Source organism: Terrapene carolina, unplaced genomic scaffold (assembly GCF_002925995.2).
Source record: "Terrapene carolina triunguis isolate 2854851 unplaced genomic scaffold, T_m_triunguis-2.0 Scaffold48, whole genome shotgun sequence".
Lineage (NCBI taxonomy): Eukaryota > Metazoa > Chordata > Testudines > Emydidae > Terrapene > Terrapene triunguis.
This window is the reverse complement of record NW_020664399.1, coordinates 5,869,608-5,891,667: the sequence shown is the minus strand read 5'-3', so window position 1 is coordinate 5,891,667 and position 22,060 is coordinate 5,869,608. Positions and strand designations below refer to the sequence as shown.

The 22,060-nt window shown below is 40.4% G+C and overlaps 1 protein-coding gene across 1 annotated transcript in view; it reads left to right on the top strand.

Annotated features, from left to right (window-relative positions):
- The window catches only part of CDH12 (cadherin 12), a gene marked incomplete at its 3' end in the record, with an annotated part of 240,956 nt that extends 220,100 nt beyond the window's left edge, over nucleotides 1-20,856 (top strand). Inside the window, exons 8-12 of the mRNA XM_024217116.2 lie at nucleotides 3,068-3,189; nucleotides 8,008-8,125; nucleotides 11,521-11,772; nucleotides 14,975-15,436; nucleotides 20,834-20,856. Of these exons, the coding sequence (XP_024072884.2) occupies nucleotides 3,068-3,189; nucleotides 8,008-8,125; nucleotides 11,521-11,772; nucleotides 14,975-15,436; nucleotides 20,834-20,856 (977 nt within the window). The remainder of the gene's footprint in view (nucleotides 1-3,067; nucleotides 3,190-8,007; nucleotides 8,126-11,520; nucleotides 11,773-14,974; nucleotides 15,437-20,833) is intronic.
- Nucleotides 20,857-22,060: the final 1,204 nt, after the last annotated feature.

Sequence of the window (22,060 nt, the reverse complement as noted above, 5' to 3'; positions counted from 1 at the left end):
ACAACTAATGCATTATTAGAAAAATATTTTAATATATTTTTAATGATAAAAAGGAACTGACAGTGATGACTGTGCCCTCATATTGTCATATTCGTCTACAACTTAGGTTCAGAACTTCTTCTGCAGCTATCTCTCATAGAATCATAGGACTGGAAGTATCCTTGAGAGGTCATCTTGTCCAGTCCCCTGCACTCATGGCAGGACTAAGTATTATCTAGACCGGGGTCCCCAATGTGGTGCCCGCGGGTGCCATGGTGCCCGCCGGGGCATCTATGTGCACCCACCTACTGGCCGCCGGACAAGCAGCTGCCGAAATGCCGCTAAGAAGCGGCAACATCAAGAAGCGTCGCCGCCGAAATGCCTCTGATTTTCGGCGGCATTTCGGTGGAGACGCCTCTTGGTGACGCTACTTCTCGGCGGCATTTCGGCAGCGATGCTTCTTGGCATTGCTGCTTCTCGGCGGCATTTCGGCGGCTGCTTGTCCGGCAGCCACGCTCCTCGGCGGCTAGTCATCCGGCCCCCACCACACGGAAAGGTTGGGAACCACTGATCTAGATCATTCCTGACAGGCATTTGTCTAACCTGCCCTTAAAAATCTCCAATGATGGAGATTCCACAACCTCCCTTGGCAATTTATTCCAGTGCTTAAGCACCCGGACAGGAACTTATTCCTAATGTCCAACCTAAACCTCCCTTGCTGCAATTTAGCCCATTGCTTCTTCTCCTATCCTCAGAGGTTAAGAAAAACATTTTTTCTTCCTCCTCCTTGTAACAACCTTTTACATAATTGAAAACTGTTGTTATGTAACTCCCCAGTCTTCTCTTTTCCAGACTAAAGAAACCCAATTTTTTCAATCTTCCCTCATAGGTCATGTTTTCTAGACCTTTAATCATTTTTGTCGCTCTTCTCTGGACTCTCTCCAATTTATGCACATCCTTCCTGAAATGTGGCTCCCAGAACTGGACACAATACTCCAGTTGAGGCTTAATCAGCATGGAGTAGAGCAGAAGAATTACTTCTCGTGTCTTGCTTACAACACTCCTGCTAATACAATCCAGAATGATCTTCATTGCTTCCCCTAAAATGAACTTACAATAGACTCAAAGACTCATGTATGACCAAGTTATTCTGTATGAATATACAATTTTCCTTCCAGAGAGCACGACTGCATGGGCAAGATTTTTAAAATGAGGTACTGTTGAAAGAGAAGCTTTGAAAACAAAACCTTCTTACTTGACCCATCTGATCTCTGTGTATTCAGAATCACTGATGCTTTCTTTAGTGACTAAAATAAACTTTTGCTACATTTTTATTTTTTTAGCACTACAGAGACAATTCAACCTTGAGAGAGTAGGGTAGAATTTATTTTAGATTGTCTATCAACAGAATTGTCACTTAATTCTCAACTGTGGGGCCAAATTCTGTCCTCTGTTATATCCATTTGGCTTCAGCGAGGTTGCACACGTGTAGCTGATGATGAATTTGAAAGAAATGGGGTTGCAAAGGAACAGAATTTGACTTGCACTTGTACTAGTGTTGATTCACAAGAAGAAATAACACAGCTTATATTCTTTTGTTGTTGTTGTTGTTGTTGTTTTTTAGATCCTAAATTGAGATTGCAGGGCTAGCAGCAGTACTTTACTTGTATATTTATAACAACAACTTTTTACTTGCAATGGAATGAATTTGATTTGGAAATCATTCAAGTATAGATTGTGGCTTTGTAAGAGGTAGCATACAGCTGTGCCACTGGACAGGAAAGAAGTTATGCCTCTCAGAGGTATAACTCCCACCATGCTTTTATGTTGGTCTGGAGGTGGGGAATTGTAAATTGCTAGCCTATACACAAAGCAAATTATTATATCCTCCATCCCCGCTGTTGGCTGTGCTGGCCATAGATCCAAGGCTTGCAGTGGCTTGTGCAAAAAATATTAAATACACAAGTAATCCAAATAATTCAGCACTTCTGAAAGGTTCTGTGTAAATTTGGTTCTAAAAATGGGTGAAGGTTTAAGAGAGTTCTTATATTTTTTATCCCATGTTGTTGTGTCTCTGCCAGGCATGACTCATAGCACATACACATTTTTTTTTATGGCTAATTGTAACTGCATTGAAGCCTGCATATTTTCAATCCTGAGGGACAAAATTATCCTTTGATTTTCTAACACAATTGCTTTTAAGTCCCTAGGATTACCGCTGTGTAATGTAGAGAATTTTGCATAGTGGAATTGTTCCTGCTTACACCAGCACTGAATTTGCACATAAATCTATAAACAACTTTCCAGTAATATCTGTAGAACACAGCAATTTGGGAGAGTTGGAAGGTCATCGCCTATTAACATGATGCATACTCTTTTTAAATATTCATTTTGTGCACATATGTATGTGTTACCTGTACAATGAATGGATAATTGTTGCAGCATCGTTTAGTGGACTAACCATTGGTTTATAATCTAGAGACACCTGAGTTCCAAAGCTGACTGTCACTGGCTTACTCTGTGGCTTTTTGGCAAGTCACTGAACCCTTCTCTCTCATTTTCCCCATCCATACAATGTGTATATCTATTTACTTTCTTAATTAATTACCATTTATACAGCATCTTGAAGATGTATAGCAGCTTGTAAGTATTAGGTTTATGGGTTTTTTTATATTTCATCATTAGAAAAAATGAATACAGTTTTAAATCATGGGAAATGATTAGCAGTAGAATTATTTTAAAGTGGTTTAAAAATAGTATGCACCTATAATTTCCATCTGAAGAGTCAATTTCAGATACCCTTACTTGTATTGAGTAATTACCTTACTCCATGAATAGGAAGATACTACTCAGTGTAAGTTAGGTAATCAGGATCTGGTCCAAAACAATAAAGCCCTTGAATTGAGTCAGATCTCACACTGGTAAGAATGAAAACTAAGTCCGTTGAAGTCAAGGAGTTGCACTAGTGTGAAAGCTGTGTATCTGGAACCCATGACTGTTTCATGCAAGATAATGGGCACTGCTGAGAGGGACATACAGAAATAGTATTTCCTAATTTTTCTTTCTTTCTGTCTAAAATTTTTTATAGGTAATCCATTACTAACCAGCAAGGTCAATGTTATAATAAATGTCTTAGATGTCAACGAATTTCCTCCAGAAATTTCAGTGCCATATGAGACATCTGTATGTGAAAACGCAAAACCGGGACAGGTATTTTGATATTTTGGTTTCCTTTTAATGTTACTATTATTTTATAAAAGTAAAAGCCAGTTTAAAAAAAAAATAAAAAACTGTATTGTTCATGGGACACACTTAAAAATAAAAAATTGTGGATGAGATTTTTCAAAGCTGCCTAAGCGATTTGAGCACCAAAGATTCAGCATCCAAATTCCCTAGAAAGCTTTGATAGTATCAGCTTGTAATCCTTTTGGAAATTAGCTATGTGTTCCCAATGAAAACAAGCATTGGCCTTTTGAAATTCTTATTGTTGCCCATCACATTTTCTGTTATTGGGACTATTTATTTATATTATGGTAGCACCTAGAGGCCAGGGCCCCATTGTAGGCACTGTACAAGCATATAAAAGAGACAATTCCTACCCCAAAGAGTTTAGGATTAAGCATAAGACTATATACAACAGGTGGATAAAACAGCAGGGGTGGGCTCAAGGAAGCAATTAGATGATACTTGGTCAGGTGTCTTTATCCATATGTTCCTTACCTGGGAAGAAGTCTCAATAAAGCAGACATATTTTCACCCAAAATCAGCAGTCTGAAATATACACATTACACTCAGGATCTGATTGTGATACCCTCACTCAGCTGAACAGCACGTTACTCCACAAGTGATCCATTTCAGTCAATAGTAAAATACGCAGAGTAAGATGTTTCTCAACTGACTGAAGCATCAGAATTTGGTCCACAATTCTTTGATATGTGGTCCTGTTTAAGTGCTGAACAGTCAAAGGTCTGCAAAGCCCTAGGCCATAACATCTTTTGTAATTATCAAAATTTTGCCTCAAGGAAACAGGGCTTGCAGCTTTAACAGTTTGATTACTTCAGTTATCAGCTGTATTCCCTCTAAGTGTGTGCCTGTGTGGCCGCACATTAGGCCATCAAGGGCCACGCACCAGCCACGCAGGCATGCACATAGGTTTGCATGAAGAATGTGGAGGGTGGGGGCAGTGGGGTGAGGTGGTGGGGGTTTGGAGGAGCTTGGGGCATGCTAGACTAGGGGGAGGGAGAGATGCCTCTCTCCCCCAGCCCCAGTTCCAGCTGGGGCTGCAGCAGGGATGGGAGAGACGCCACTCACCCCAGGCGCCAGGTCTGCCCGGGGCTGTGGCTGGGACCGGAGAAACAGCTCTCTCCCCTGGCCCCAGTCTTGGGGCTGTGGCGGCCAGGGAGAGACTCCTCTCCCCCAGCCTTGGGGCCACGGAGGAGAGAGATGTGTGCGTGTGTGTGTGTCTCTTTCTCTTTCACACACACACACATTTTCTCTGTGTCTCACATTCACACTTTGTGTCTCACGTGCACACATACACACAGTCTTTCACACTCACCTCCCAACACATGTATTATTCTTGTTGTTGTTACTTCCTGCAATGCGCACATAGTCTCTAATTTTATTCTTTCAAAGTGCTATTTTATTTTTTTGGCTGGTCTACTCATTTCATAATTTTTATTTCTCTTTTATGCTTAAATTTAATTCTTTGAGTAGTGAGTTCTAAAATGCCTAACCTGTCCTGGCTGGAGTAATTATCCCTATGGTAACTTTTTAAAAATATATATATTATATCTAGGTTTTTTGTTTCTACTGATGGTGCACATCCGCACATTACCTCCATACTGGTGCACATAACAAAATGAATTTCACACATGAATGGAAAAAATTAGAGGGAATATTGGTTATCAGCTATGGAATTAGAATGATTTTGCCTGCTCTATAATCAGTGACTAGCAAAAAGCAAAACACACCTGCCTATGTAACCATCATACTAATTTTTAAGTGACAGTTTTGTCTGTGATTTCAAAACACATGAATATATAAAAATTGACTGACAAAAAATTGTTGGTTCCATTGAGAAGCCAGGGAGCTAACCCACATCTATATTTAGGTGGTGGCAGTTTTTCAGTTTTTGTACTTCATCCCAATGTCAGTGCCAACCCATTTGTTTTTATTTTGGGAAGAAGGCTGGGAGAGCTCAAAATTTACCACAAAAGGAGCATTGTGTATCAACCAGTATCAGTGAGGTGCTGTAATAATCAGTGGGCATCTATAGTCTGCATGTACCTCTGTCTACTAATCTGTCTTATGTATTCTACCTTATTATTTTACCGGTATAATGTAATATATGGTGTTTATAAAGCCTCTATCAGTGTGTTATCTAGTCACTGATACTAGTGATGGGAGAATCTTAAAAAAATTGGTTCAGGTGAGCATTGCAAAGCTTGAACAGGTACCAATATTAAGTGTTTTCTAACTAAAGTGCTTTCTTTTTTAAAACCAATGAAAGCTCTTATAAAGGCATACAGACATCAGTTTACAGCATGCTTTTATGGGGCTTAGTGGATAGAGCACTGGACCAGGGACTTTGGAGACCTAGGTTCTAGTTTCATCTCTTTCCACTGGCCTGCTTTGTGACCTCGGGCAAGACATGTCATCTGTCTAGATAAAGGAAATGCGGTGGATCTAATATACCTCGATTTTAGTAAAGCGTTTGATACGGTTCCGCATGAGGAATTATTGGTTAAATTGGATAAGATGGGGATCGACAGGAAAATCCAGAGGTGGATAAGGAACTGGTTAAAGGGGAGACTGCAGCGGGTAGTACTGAAAGGTGAACTGTCAGATTGGAGGGAGGTCACCAGTGGGGTTCCTCAAGGTTCGGTTCTGGGTCCGATTTTATTTAATCTATTCGTTACTGACCTCGGAACCGAATGTAGGAGTGGGCTGATAAAGTTTGCGGATGACACAAAGTTGGGAGGCATTGCCAACTCGGAGAAGGATCGGGATATTCTGCAGGGAGACTTGGATGACCTTGTAAATTGGAGTATTAGTAATAGGATGAGATTTAATAGTGAGAAGTGTAAGGTGATGCATTTAGGGATGACTAATAAGAATTTCAGTTATAAGCTAGGGACGCATAGGTTAGAAGTGACTGAGGAGGAGAAGGACCTCGGAGTCCTGGTTGATCGCAGGATGACTATGAGTCGGCAATGCGACGTGGCTGTGAAAAAAGCGAATGCGATCTTGGGATGCATAAGGCGAGGTATTTCTAGTAGGGACAGGGAGGTGCTGCTTCCGTTATACAAGGCGCTGGTGAGACCTCACTTGGAGTACTGTGTGCAGTTCTGGTCTCCTATGTTTAAAAGGGATGAACTGAAACTGGAACGGGTACAGAGAAGGGCAACTAGGATGATCCGAGGAATGGAAAACCTTTCCTATGAAAGGAGACTCGAGGAGCTTGGTTTGTTTAGCCTAACCAAAAGAAGGCTGAGGGGGGATATGATTGCTCTCTTTAAATATATCAAAGGGATAAATACCAGGGAGGGGGAGGAATTATTTCAGCTCAGTGCTAATGTGGACACGAGAACGAATGGATATAAACTGGCCGTGGGGAAATTTAGGCTTGAAATTAGACGAAGGTTTCTAACCGTCAGAGGAGTGAAATTTTGGAACAGCCTTCCGAGGGAAACGGTGGGGGCGAAAGACCTCTCTGGCTTCAAGATTAGGCTAGATAAGTTTATGGAGGGAATGGTTTGATGGGATTACGTGATTCTAATCAATTAGGCAATAACGGCCATCGCTGGTCAAATGAGGGTCTGGCTAGAGAATCTTGCCTGTATGCTCGGGGTTCTGCTGATCGCCATATTTGGGGTCGGGAAGGAATTTTCCTCCAGGGTAGATTGGCAGTGGCCCTGGAGGTTTTTCGCCTTCCTCCGCAGCATAGGGCAGGGGTCGCAAGCTGGAAGATTCTCTGCGTCTTGAAGTCTTTAGATCACGATCTGGAGACTTCAACAGCAGAGCTAAGGGAAAGTGGGGGGGTCAGCTTTTGTGGCCTGCATCATGCAGGGGGTCAGACTAGATGACCATATTGGTCCCTTCTGACCTTTAAGTCTATGAGTCTATGAGTCTATGCCTCACTTTCCCTATGTTTAAAATGGGGACATGGTACTAACCTCCTTTGTAAAGAGCTACGAAAGCTGCTGATAAAAAGCATTTTTACATAAGTTTGGTATTAAGTTGGTAATCAATAAAGCTGGTGCAAAGTGACTTAAGAGCATCCACAAAGGGGTTTGTACCGGTTTTACTACATCAGCTTTAAAAACAATTTTACTCTAACCAGTGCAAGATGTACGTGTAGATAAAGACAGAGTCCCACACATACTCCCAAACTATTGCATCTCTGGCCTTCTCTCTTTGCCCTGATGCTTCCCTTCCGCCATTTGTGTACAAAAGAGGTCTTCTGAGACAGACTCTTGGCCATTCCCTCTAAACCAATTATAGCAAGAGCCTATGGGGAGCCAAACTTCCACAGAGTTTGTGAAAGGCATTCAGATCTGGAGTTTTGATTCAAACCTGTCTCTATTTTGAAAGTCGCATTTATTTCATCCTAATTATCATGTTTTTCTTAATGCGAACTATATAGTATGACATTACTACTTGGCAAGAGAATATCTATATCTATCCTGTGACTATCACTATGCTTTTTAGGTACAAGTTACAAAATATTTATTTGTTTCCATTTTTATTTTCATGGGATGATTTTATAATCTCATTCAGACAGCTCACAGTGTGACTTGCTTGGATACACCACTCCGCAAGAGAATGTGGCATTCTGCCTTCATCCTCTTACCTTACAACACAGAAGAATGGCACTTTATTCCAGCAGGAAACAGTCTCTGTCATGTCTTATTGCTTAAATGTCCATTTCTGTTGTTTCATTTGATGACTACATTAAGGTTCTTGCAAAGCTGTTTCTTTTAAAAGAGTGAACTGACCTCAAATTCAATTTCAATCTGGTTTCAGGTAATTCAGACTGTCAGTGCTGCGGACAAAGATTTGTCCCCTGCTGGACAAAGGTTTTCCTTTAGACTGTCACCTGAGGCGTCCACCAAACCAAATTTCACAGTCCAAGACTACAGGAGTAAGTTGTTTACCCATATTACTAAGGGAAATGGTGGATTATCAGCTCTTGATGACTTCAGATCAAGACTGGGTGCCTTTCCAGAAGATATACTTTAGCCAAACATGAGTTACTGAACTCAATAAGGTGACTGGGTGAAATGTAAGGATCTGTGGTATACAGGAGGTCAGACTAGATGATCTAATGGTCCCTTTTGGCCTTAAAATTTGTTAATCTGTGTAAATAATTTACATATTTTGTAAATTGAATATTTTAATATTATTGAATATGTAAATATAATACAGTATGTAAATAATCCATGACAGTTTTATATTTACATAATCTATTGCCTTAATTGTTCATGAGTCAAAAAAAAGGCCAACTAATCTGTACCAGCGTTTGTATTTTGTTGTCAAAGCCAAAGAGAACTACACAGCATCAGTATGTACATGCAATAGCCCATTTTTGTAAGTGCATTATGATTCATGCACAGTGAAGTTTTACACAAAGAGTTTCACCTTTCTTCTTTTTTTCAGTTCATTTACTTAGTGCATTTGATAGCACTTATTGCACAATCACGTTCACTGTTTCCCCTACATAGTCAGCCAGTGAGCCCTTTCTGATGATAGAAGGTGAAAAATAAGAAGCTGATGATAGAGTAAGAGAAGCCCAGAAATAGGAAGGTAGGGGCTTGAAGGAATGAGGTGAAGTAGAATGTAGGAGGAGTACCTCAGTTAATTTATTCTATTTACCAGCTCTATTTACTGCCCTGAAAATTTTTTCAAGATGTCAGAATTTTTCCCATTGTATATCATGACAAAACTGAGACCTTAAATTTTTTTTCCATTAAAAAAAAAAAGAGGGAGACACCCCCAAATAGCCTGAATCAGAAGGAGTTGTGTCTCTCACATCCCAGGTGAGTGCCTTTACCACTGGGCTATTGGCTGTTCTGGGATGGCTCGCTCTCTCCCTCCCCAGAAATTCCATCCTGGGCTTGAGAAACCTCTCTCATTAAAACTGTTACATTCCCACAAGAGGCTTTGGTTTCAAGAAAGCAGCATTTTGTCATGAAACAACTGCATCCAGTTCTACCTCAAGTTCAGCCATGAAATGAAGAAGGAAGGCACAGAAGGGAAATGAAGCATGAACGAGTTTGTCTCATAACACTGATTTTCTTCTTTTTGGGGTGGGGGGTGGGGGCAGGGGGAAGAAATCAGTGGGACCAAAGGCTGAGTGGAAACCACACCAAAGTAGTCTACCAGATTCTGCTCTTAATGACGTGTACTGACTCCTAGCAACTGCAATGGCAGCAGTTTTGCCAGCCCCAACCATTCAAACCTTATGAGTTAAGGCTCCCAAAAATCACAAATGACATAAAATCATGAGATATTCAAAGAAACAAAAAACAATATTTTAAGTGATTTCATGTTTTTAAGCTTCTCTCTGCAACTATGAGGTTTTAAAACATTTTTAAATGAAAGCTGAGATTATCCTGATTCCAGGAGTTTGGGTATAAAAGAAAGAAAAAACACCAAGCACTGCAGGACTCACAATAAAATACAAGTTACCAGAATAGTCAACACTGTGCCAGAGGCACACACATACATCCAAAGAACCTTTTTAGGCCCATTTTATGCTAATTTCCCATAACTATTGATATTTGCATTTAGGAACAAATCCTACCTGTCTGTTATTGTACTTACAAGGCCTGTTCTACAATGGAAAAAAAAATGGTTGGTTTAACGACGTTAGTCAGGGGTGTGAAAAATCCACACCCTCTGAGCAACATAGTTGAGCCAACTTAAGTCCCCTAGTAGACAGCGCTAGGTCAAGGTAAGAATTCTTCTGTTGACCTAGCTATCACCTATTGGAGGTGGCTTACCTAACTGACAGGAGAATCCCTCCCATCAGTGTATGTCATTTCTACACTGAAGAGCTACAGCAGCGCCACTGCAGTGGTGCAGCTGTGGCATTTTTAAGTGTAGACCAGCCGTAAGGCACCTAATCAGAATTAGATCTGTGTGGGAACCACCGTTTCTGTTTTGTGGTACATTCCAGAATTTTTATATTCTTTGTCTTCATTCTGATTTAGAAAAAAAAAAAAAAAAAACCCTTCAAAAATTACCCATGAAGGGAGGGGGGGAGTATTTTGGGACTATTGAAATCTTTTGTTTCAATTTTGACATTACTATACAACATAAAATTATTTTCTTAATGGAATGCCATGTTGATACTAAAGAAATCAAAATGTTCAGGTCAAAAATGGAACTTTTAGACCTTATCAAAAAAGCTCCCCCCCTGCCCCAGCATGACAAAATGTTGTCAAAACTGACACATTCCTGTGGGAAGTTTCAATTTCAATGAAACACCATTGTCTGACAGAAAGATGTTCAGTTGGACAACGTTCAACCGGCTTTAATCAGAATAGTATCTAGGTGCTTAAGAAATCTGGTCTATAGATACTTGCACTCAACTCCTATCAGCTTTAATGATTGTTGAACATAGGTATCTGAGAGCTGGATGTGGCTCTTAATCTTTATATTCAGTGGCAGGATTCAAAGGGGGAAGGGAAAAAAACATCTAGTAAGTGAACTCTTGTAATGTTGCAGCAAATGATCTGAACTAGACAGTAATGCACATGGGGGAGATGGTAAAGGGGAATGAGCACTGCAGGCTATCCCTAATCAGACCTGACAGTAAATTGCTTTCCAATCATGCTTTTCCTTTCGCCTCTACTTAATCCTTTTAATCTTCACATCATTGCTTTCCTACTCAAGTTTGCTTGATTCATGTAAAGCAGTGGTAAGTCAGCTCCTGCTGGGAAGAAGTGGCAAAACTCAGCTCCTGGGAGCTCTGTACAGTTTGCGCACTGATTAGTGGCAAATGTACTAATGGTATGAAGGGCTCAGTTGATTCCTGTAATTTTTTTTTAATTGTCTGTTTTCAGTGGGGTGGGGAAATCGAGGGGTACTGTGCTTCCTCCAGCTGCCTCATTGTCAAATCCAAAAAGGGTTAAAGTGAGACATATTCATAATAGGGACCTGATCCAAACTCCACTGCAAGGAAAGGAAAGGAAAGATTGAAATCCCCTGCTAATGGAATACCTGTTACAGAAAAAAAAAAAGGAAATATATATTCTTTTTCATTTCTGCTTTGAAATGTTAGCTGTCAAGCTTAGCAGGATAAATGTATACAAACAACAAAGATTAGTTGTTGCCTTGAAAAAAAAAAACTTGGCTGCATCTGATTTGAATTTGACAGCTTCAGTAATAATGTACCAAGGGATTTACAGAGCATATATAATCCACTGATTCAGGAAGCCAGATTATTTTTCTGCTGTTCAACAAAATACAAACTTTTAAATGTTAAGTGAAGCACAATAGAAACAATCCTATGATGACTGTCATGTTTTGCAGACAACACAGCTGGAATTGAAACCAGGAGAAGTGGCTACAGCCGTAGGCAGCAAGACTTGTATTTCCTCCCAGTTGTGATAGAAGACAGCAGCTATCCTGTACAGAGCAGCACAAACACAATGACTATCCACGTTTGTAGATGCGATTCTGATGGTACCATCCTATCCTGCAATGTTGAAGCAATCTTCCTACCAGTTGGACTCAGCACAGGAGCTTTGATCGCAATATTGCTGTGTATTGTTATACTTCTAGGTTAGTTTTCATCCTGTAACAAAGTATGTCTCTGATTCTACTTGTGAATTAATTTGCGTCACCATAGTTCCATTTATTGTTTAACAAAGGCCACTGAAAATGTACGACTATTTACAAAGAGAACATTTATGCTTCTACCTTTGTAGAAAAATATCCCAAAGCACTGACCATTAATTTGAATCCGAGCATGCAATCTGCTAACTACTACACATTTTTTATGGAGTAGGGAAAAAATACCTTACAGTTTGGTTTGAAATGCAAATTTTGCTCTGAAACAGTGTTGATTAAATACATTTCATAAGGAACTGATTTCCATATATTTAAAATTACTAAGTCCGCACTAGCAGCTACCTGGTAAGGGCCTTTCTTCAATTATTATGAGGGATTAAGTAAGAAGAAAGAAGAAATGAGACAGGAAGACATAATTATAATGTAGACTGTGGCTGACTGGACCATTGCAAAATAATATAACATTTGTACAGAAACTGATTCCATAGCATGACATTGCTGTTTGAGTACAAGCGCTCTTTACCATGAGGTCTTACTTATACAGTAAAAAGAACAGGAGTACTTGTGGCACCTTAGAGACTAACAAATTTATTTGAGCATAAGCTTTCGTGGGCTACATCCGAAGAAGTGGGCTGTAGCCCACGAAAGCTTATGCTCAAATAAATTTGTTAGTCTCTAAGGTGTCACAAGTACTCCTGTTCTTTTTGCGGATACAGACTAACACGGCTGCTACTCTGAAACCTACTTATACAATGTAATTGGCAGCCCATGCTACTGCCTACCTTCCCCAGAATAAAGCCCTAGTACACTATTAGTGTAATCAAACCTACTTTATTGCTTACACAGTAGACTCTGATTCTGATAGGTGTTAGCTTATGCCTAAAATAGTACTTCAAGGTATTAAATGCCCTGAATCCAAACTTTTCAGACCAGCTCCTTACACACAACTACTGGTGGAGGACACACACCTGAACACACTCACTCCCGGCATATAAGATAGTTATGCACTGGAACAAATTACCTAGGGAGATTGTGGAATCTCTGTCCTTGAAGATTTTTAAGAACAGGTTAGGCAAAAACCTGTCAGGGATGGTCTGGATCACTGATTTACAACCATTTTTCATTTGTGAACCCCTAAAAAAATTCAAATGGCAGTGTGGACCCTCTTGTAAATCTTAGTCATGGTCTGTGGACCTCCAAGGATCTGGGGGGCCACAGGTTGAAAACCACTGTTCTAGATAACACTATTACTACTAATAGTCCTGCCTCAGTGCAGGGGACTGGTCAGTTCAGGGTATCTCAACCCCGGAGTCGGGACCCAAAATCGGGTTGCCAGAATGTTTCAAAGGGTCAGATGGCAACTCCAATTGTTCCTGTCACATGGTGCTGGATGGCCTGCCCATGATGATGGGAGCGTGGGTAGGCAAAATGTGAGTGAGTGGCACTGCAGCCCCATGAGCCAGGTAACAACTTCACTCTTACAAATTTAGTCCAGTGAGGGGGACAGGCCAAACCTGAGCTGTGCTTCAACCCCAGATGTTGCAATGCCCAGAGAGGAGAGCCAAGCCCAACAACCAACCTCACAGTACAGAGCTGCAGGAGCTGCCACTGAGGAGCGAGTGCCTGACAAGACCCATCCCCCACAGGGGACGGGATCTGACCGAAACCATCCCAGGACCTCCACCCTCAGACTATTTACTGGGTTGAGACAGGTCGTAAACTTTTACAAATGGGTCCTGAGCCCCAAAAGATTGAGAAACACTGTACTAGATGACCTATCAAGGTCCCCTCCAGTCCTACATGTCTATAATTCTATGCTGTGACACAGCAACTGGGTAACACGGACTATAGCAACAGCTGCTAAGAGACTCTGGAGTCTGAGGGGTCAGTTCCATCACTGATTCCCACAGAACTCTGAGGGCCATTTACTTTGGCTTTGTACAGAGTAGAGGATTTGGGTCTATTAGTGGTTCTCTGCATTCCACTCAGTCTGGTAACAGTGTGCTATGTTACACTTGCCCTAGGAACATTAATTTGTCAATGACAATCTTTCGTACTCCCCATAGCCTAAGGTGATCTTCTATATCTCAAACCCACTTCCTACTATTTATTGTTGTATCTGTAACTTAGAAGCCTCCTCTATAATTGTTATTTAAGAAACCTACCTGATACAGAAATTTTAAAAACAGATATTTCAAAAGTCAACAACCTGCTGTACCCTTAAGATTCATTTTCACTAGAAAACTACACTGAGTTAGAACAGCATTTTGAAGAGCCATGTTAATTAACATAATATTATTGGCCATGATCCTGCAGTCAGTGTAGCCAGGGAGAAGTCATGTTCAGTACTGTGTCACTGGTTCCTGGGTAAATTATTAGGACCAGGGTTTAAGCCCAACCTTTTGATATCATGTTGAACATGATTTGTTCCTGACTGCAAAGTCACTATCAGCATCATGTCATTAGTGTGACTCCTCAAGGTCATGTTCAAATATTATTATGAATCGCTTTTCCACCAGAATATGCTGGTTCGTTAATAAACAAAACATATAGCAAAAAATATGTCACCATTAATGAAAATTAATTTCCAAATTGGAAAAAAACAACAACAACAACAACAAAAACAGTGATAAGGAACATTTTGACCTCTTTGATACAGAACATTGGTTTTCTGTTTCAAAATTATTTTTGTTTCAGTTATTTTAAAATGTGTTTTATAAAATACAATATGAAATAAAAAAGGCAAAATCTGAATGAAAAGTTCTGATCAATCCAAACAATCCCCCCCTCCCCCCTCCTCCCACACACACAATTTCAGCTTGCAGGAAATTTTAACAATTTTCAATTTTCTTCCATCCATTTTGGAATGGAATAAATTTTCACATTGTGAAACTACCCTCAAAACAAAAAAATATGATTCCTACATGGCTCTATAGTAAAGGCAAGCCCTCTGGGGGCTTATTCATTATTCGGTGCATAGCTAGCAATGATGGGAGTTAGGTGTGTCAAGCTGCAAATATTACCTTACTGATTATAGCACTGTTTAAAAAAAAAAAAGCAGCAGGAGCATGTCTTCTAAAGAAAAGGTCCTTTTGATTGCTCTTATCTATCATAGAAGGATATATTAGTGTGTCAGCAGACAGCCAAGGTATTTCCATACTTGTCTTAATTTACAATTCTTCCCTTGTTCCAGTCATTGTTGTGCTGTACGTAGCACTTCGAAGGCAGAAGAAAAAAGACACCCTGATGACCTCTAAAGAAGACATCAGAGACAATGTTATCCATTATGATGATGAAGGAGGTGGGGAGGAAGACACCCAGGCTTTCGACATCGGTGCCCTGAGGAATCCAAAAGTGATTGAAGATAACAAAATACGCAGGGATATAAAACCAGACTCTCTATGTTTCCCACGTCAGAGACCACCAGTGGAAGACAACACAGACATAAGAGATTTCATTAATCAAAGGCTGCAGGAAAACGATGCGGATCCCACTGCACCCCCTTATGATTCACTGGCAACCTATGCCTATGAAGGAAATGGATCTGTAGCAGAGTCTCTGAGCTCTATAGATTCACTTACTACAGATGCAGACCAGGATTACGATTACCTGAGTGACTGGGGACCCCGCTTTAAAGTCTTGGCAGAGATGTTCGGAAAGAAAAAAAATGAAAAACCTAAAAAAGGAACTTAAGGGGGGGGGGGGCAAAAGGAAAGAATAAGAAAACTAGAACAACAACAAATTAAAAATAAAACCCAGGCTTTATAGGACAAGATTCCTTTGATTATAAAAAGACAGCACCTGTTTCCAGCAAGTTACTATATTTATCATACTGTCAGTTTTGATTTGGTCTGCAAAGGGAGGATAAACCCTGTAAGATATACTTTTTTGTTGTTGTTTTTTGTTACTTGGGAATAACACTGAGACAAGCTCAGGCCTATTAGCTACAATGTACTGATATGACAACTTAGACGGAAGCTAGCTTTCTGGCATCACGGTGGAAGAGTGGTAGATTTTTCTTAATTCCACTAAAGTGCCTATTGAAACTTTTATCATTTAAAGTGGTAAAGACTCTGCTATGATAGTGTTACAGAACTGAGCTGTAAACTGGACATAAAGGACATTATCTTTATGTCAAGAAGCAATAGCAACATGCTGACTTCTAGTTCTTTTAAAACAAAAATGAAGATAACTTTCTGGAATATATCCAGTGACCACAACTCAAGGGGTAGTGTTTTGGATTTTTATTTTATTTTAAGGAATAATAATAATAATTGTATGCCAAGATATCACATTTCTTCTGTCCGCATTTCACTGAAAAATTGAATAAAAAATGCTATTACTCAATTTCAAGATGTAAAGCCCAAAATTAAAAACACACCACACTTTGATCTTAGCATACATAAAGGAATATTTAAAAAGTTAATCAGTTACACTTTTTCCAGGATGAAAGAGAAAATTATGAAAACATCTATTCCTTTATAGGAAGGAAACTTCCCTTGACTCCCACTCATCATGTACAGACAGGTTATTGGTACATCAGTGGTGGTTTTAAGAGGGGTAATGTATTTTTTAGTATCAGTGTTGGTTTTTTTCATTGTAAGTATGACTAATGAAATATATATAAAGAACCTCACATCGCTTTTCTTTGAAATTAGTTTGTCATTCTGTCAATATTGTAGACATACATGACAGACAGGACATATATGTTAAACTCCTGCTGGAACCTGCGCAACTGGTCCTAAAATTCAGGATATGTCATACTTTGGTATCAGTACCACTATGGTGTCAGATGTTTCAAATGTCTTAGAGCACTCTGAAAATGAAGCCTACAGTAGTCTTCAAGAAAATATTCAGCGTCAGATTAAATTATACATGTAAAATGTTTTATATACATAGTCGTATACTTAGAGGAGTGGATATCATTTCAATCATGTGGTACACAGGCATCATTCCACTGAAGATTTATTGTGACATCATAAACAAAGTTCATGAAACTGGAAGCTCCAGCTGGCATTTCCTTGTATTACATTTTTGACATTTTTTTTTCCATCTGATTTTTTATTGCATTTTTTCTTACACTTTCAAAAAACAATCAATCTGTGGAAATATTGATCATTTTGATACTGATTGGCCTGGATGATGCCACATCAGTATTAATATTAATGTTGAATTGTCTGCTTATCTAAAGTATGGTAATTTTTTTTAGAAGCAGCAGTTTATGGCCCAAAGTGAATATACATCTCCCCCGCCCCCCCCCCTCAGGCTTCTAGAGTGCTCTGCACTTGAGGTTTATGGCATTGGCAGGGTGTGTGTGAGCCTTGAGTGAATTACAGTCTTTCATTCACCAAAGGACAATATCTTATCCTCTGCCATCTAAAGAACTAATAAATGTCAAGCACAGTTAACACATCTTAATCAAATTTAGGGCTTGATTATAATTTACACTAAGGTCACTTTACACTGCTCTTAAAGTAAGTGTAAATTACACTGCTAAAGAGGTGTAAAGGGACGGTAGCATAAATGAGAATCAGGTCACTACTGTGCAATTGTAAAACAAAACTTCATGTGAACCATTTGCCAGAGAGGCTTGATCCAGCCAAAATTCACATTTGTGGAGGCACCCCTTTCTGTGCATTGTATATGTGATGCAAAAACAATGAGAAATCCTTGTGGCACCTTAGAAACTAACACATTTATTTGGGCATAAGCTTTCGTGGGCTAAAACCCACTTCATCAGATGCCACAATCTCTCACCATAGTCTGTGGGGTGTGTTGATTGTAATGGATTTATATATATGATGATTCATCTCTGTTGTGGACAGGAATTTCATCAGCCCTCTTCTGCCATAGCAAAATGCTAAATTAGGAATCCCATACTGTACATTCCCCCAGTGAAGTCACAGAGCTAGATTCAGCTCCTGGTAACATTACTCAGGGTTCTTTACATATATTTCACTAGTAATCCCTACAGTAGAGAGCGGATTCTGACTGTCTGACTTTACAGAGCATGAATGTCACTAAAAGTTATGATTCCACTGGATACTGGGAAACGGGATATTGGGGCTCTGGAGCAGACTGGCATTTACTCTGGATAGTGCAGCCTGGACTCCAAAGGTGAGTAGGCAGAGAATATGATCCTTGTCATGTCATTGCTCACAAAACATATTTAACAAGAGAGTTCTTGTTTGCTAAACAAATACAAAATGATTATCAAATGCATATATTTTTGACATTTAAGAGGTTTGTAAATGTAAATGAGATGTTCCTATCATCTAGCTAATCAACTTCCAGCAAGATTTTTTTAATTAAATGAATTGTTATGCAATTATTAATATTAACTTAATGGTCAATCTTAATTAAAATGTTTATTTCAGCCACTTAATTTAAAGATCAATCAAACAGTTTTAGCTCAGCCTGCTGAAGTTACTGTTGGACATGGATATCTGGAACAAGGAAGAAGGACGGGGTTGTAGTTAATGTGTGGTTTGGGCACTCCATTCAATTCCTGCCTTTACCACAGACTTGTTGTGGGACCTTGTGTTGATTTTTAGAGCCAAATTTACAAAAGTATTTAGATGCCTGAAGATACAGCTAGGCGGCTAGTGGTATTTTGAGAAGTGCCTTGGTGCTGAACTCCCATTGAAATCAGTGGCATTTGGCACCTAAGCCTTCTGAAGATTGTAATAGGTGCCTATCTGCAGTACTTAAAAAATGTGCACACGCACGTGGAGTGGGGAGACACTATAGGTCACAGACACAGCAAAATAAATAAATACATAAAAATAATTAATTGAGCTGCTGCTCCCAGATTATGATAGGACACCCCCCCACACACATACACTTTTTGAAGACCGTTTTTGCATTGCCTATTTGTATCTTTAGGCACCTAATTACCTTTGAACATCAGGCCCTTAGTGTCAAATCCAGTTCTCATTAAAGTCCATGGAGTCTTTCCATTGGATTTAAAGGGAGATGGATCAGGCCCTTAATCTCTCTGTGCCTCAATTCTCCATCCTTCCTGCTTCTCAGTGGTGTCATGATGGTAAATACTTAATGACTATGAGGCTGTTGGATATCATGATGATGGGGGCCATGAAAGAACATAGATAGATATCTAGGTCTACAGGTTCAAGCATGACTGATGATTTTGAGTGTCTGACACTTCTCAAAAACAGGCCCTTTTAAGGGGTCACAAACTGGACATCCAAAACACTCAGTAGTTATTTAAAAAAAATATATAAGGCTCCAATCCTGCACAGTCATGTGCATGTAAAGATCCCTGTGCTGTGGAGGAACCCCACTGACTTCAATAGGATTTCTCCAAACTGGCACAGAGGTCCATCTGCATACATCTGTTTTTTTGCAATCAGCACTTGTGTGTATTGGGATGGATTATCCGAGTGATGCTCACCTGGACAGCCTGTTATCGTTAGCAATTCTTTTCTCTAGCACTGATGTAAGAAATTCCTTTAAAGATAGAGGTGTAAGGAGATCTGAGTTAGAATAAAAAAAAAAGAAAAATGATGGGTTCAAATTATGACTATATAAGACTACAGACCTTTTTGTGTCATAGTCTGAAGTGAGAGTTTTATAGTACAGGGGGAAAAAAGATTTATTTTTAAATGTCTCTGTACTGAAAAGGTTAGTAGTAAGAAAAGTTCAGATGGTTTAACTACGTTATCAGAATTAAAATATGCATTGAAATGTAGACTCAAGAACATTCTCCTTTGTAAACCTGAGATCCTTAAACATGGCCCTTAAAATGTGGATTTGCAACAGAGCCAAAAATTCAAACTGCAAGAATTTGGGAAGAGATGGAAAGAGGGTGTTTCACACACAGAGATCAGTTTGCATAGGATGTAAAGGAAGTCTGGCCTAAATTGTTCTGTGCTACTCCAGTACAAATCCAGGGTTACTCTCCTCTGAAGACAGTGGAATTAGTTTGGATTTACACTGGAGAACCTGAGAGCAGACTTTGGACAGGTCCGCACTACAAATTTACATTGGTACAGCTGTGCTGATGCAGCGGCTCTGTTGCAGCACGTCTGGTGAAGACACTAAGCCGATGGTAGATAGCTCTCTCTTCGGGTTCGTAAGTCCACCTCCACGAGAGGCTGTAGCTATGTCAGTGGAAGAGCGTGGATTTTTCATGCTCCTGAGCAACGCAGTTATACTGAAGTACGTATGTAGTGTAGACCAAGCCTTTGTCTCTCAGAGTATATTATAGACCACAGGGTATTTAAGTGCATCAAAGGACAACCTACTGAGTTATTATGCTACAGAGGCTTCATTGAAAATATTCTTACATTAAGAGTATCCACATCTAAAAGTAAAAGAAAAAAAATCTTTCTTTGAAGACTTATCAAAGCCTTATCCTACAGCGCTGCAAGCATTGTACTTATTTTAGCATTAATTGCATCTATGAAGATAAAGGAGTTCTTAAAACTGTGTCTGACATAGCACAGTAAACTGTGACCCTGTATAAAATAGAGCTAAAGAAAGAGGGTCTACTAATCCATTAAAGTGTAATTCATCATTTCTTCACATGGCATGTCTGTTTTTCGTTTGGTAACTTCTGTTTGTGTAAGTTCCTTGCAATTATTTTTTTAAAATGCCATTAGCATAGCTATTCCACTCCACATCTCCTGAACAGTGAGTGTTTTGAGCTATAGAGCATGATGAAAACAAATAATAAAATGACCCTTAATCATAACCCTAATGGGGGTGACATTTAAGTGTGCCTGAAAAATCAAAATGCATTATAGCACTACCTAGCCTTCTGCTAATGCAAATTCAGGTTCAATAATAGCCTAGTTCATTTTTATTTAAATCAAGAACAGAATAAATTGTCTAAACAAAACAATAGCAATGCAAAACCTATGTAACTTTCTGTTATAACTGATCTCTCTCTTCTAAGGGTATGTCTACATTATGAGAGTAGTTCGATTTTACTTAAATCGAATATGTGAAATCGATATTACAAAGTCGAACGTGTGTGTCCACACTAAGGACAGTAATTCGACTTTGTGAGTCCACACTAACGGGGCAAGCATCGACATTGGAAGCGGTGCACTGTGGGCAGATATCCCACAGTTCCCGCAGTCCCCGCTGCCCATTGGAATTCTGGGTCGAGCAGCCAATGCCTTCTGGGTAAAAAAATGTGTCGAGGGTGCTTTTGGGTAACTGTTGTCATCCAACCGTCACTCCCGCCCTCCCTCCCTGAAAGCGCCGACGGGAAATCAGTTCGCGCACTTTTCTGGTGAGTGACAGCGCGGACGCCACAGCACTGCGAGCATGGAGCCCGCTGCGACCATTGCTGCAGTTATGGCCGTTGTCAACACCTCGCACCTTATCATCCACCTTTTCCAGAGGGAGATGCTGAGAAATCGGGCGAGGAGGCTACGGCAGCGCGGTGAGGACCTGAAGTCTGAGAGTGGCACAGAGCTGTCACAAAGCATGGGACCCCGCGCCGAGGACATCATGGTGGCAATGGGTCATGTGGATGTTGTGGAATGGCGATTCTGGGCCCGGGAAACAAGCACGGACTGGTGGGACCGCATAGTGCTGCAGGTCTGGGATGAATCCCAGTGGCTGCGAAACTTTCGCATGCGGAAGGGGACTTTTATGGACCTTTGTGAGTTGCTCTCCCCTGCCCTGAAGCGCAATGACACCGGGATGCGAGCAGCCCTGAGTGTCCAGAAACGAGTGGCCATAGCCCTCTGGACGCTTGCAACGCCGGACAGCTATCGGTCAGTCGCGAACCACTTTGGCGTGGGCAAATCTACCGTGGGGGTTATTGTCATGCAAGTAGCCAACGCAATCGTTGAGCTACTGCTCTCAAAGGTAGTGACCCTGGGTAACGCGCAGGTCATCATAGATGGCTTCGCCGCGATGGGATTCCCAAACTGCGGTGGGGCTATAGATGGAACTCACATCCCTATCCTGGGACCGGACCACCAGGCCAGCCAGTACATTAACCGAAAGGGCTACTTTTCAATGGTGCTGCAAACACTGGTGGACCATAGGGGACGTTTTACAAACATCAACGTCGGATGGCCGGGCAAGGTTCATGACGCTCGTGTTTTCAGGAACTCTGGTCTGCAGGAAGGTATTTACTTCCCGGACCACATAATAACTCTTGGGGATGTGGAGATGCCTGCAGTCATCCTCGGGGACCCAGCCTACCCGCTAATGCCCTGGCTCATGAAGTCCTATACTGGCGCCCTGGACACTGAAAAAGAACTCTTCAACTACCGGCTGAGCAAGTGCAGAATGG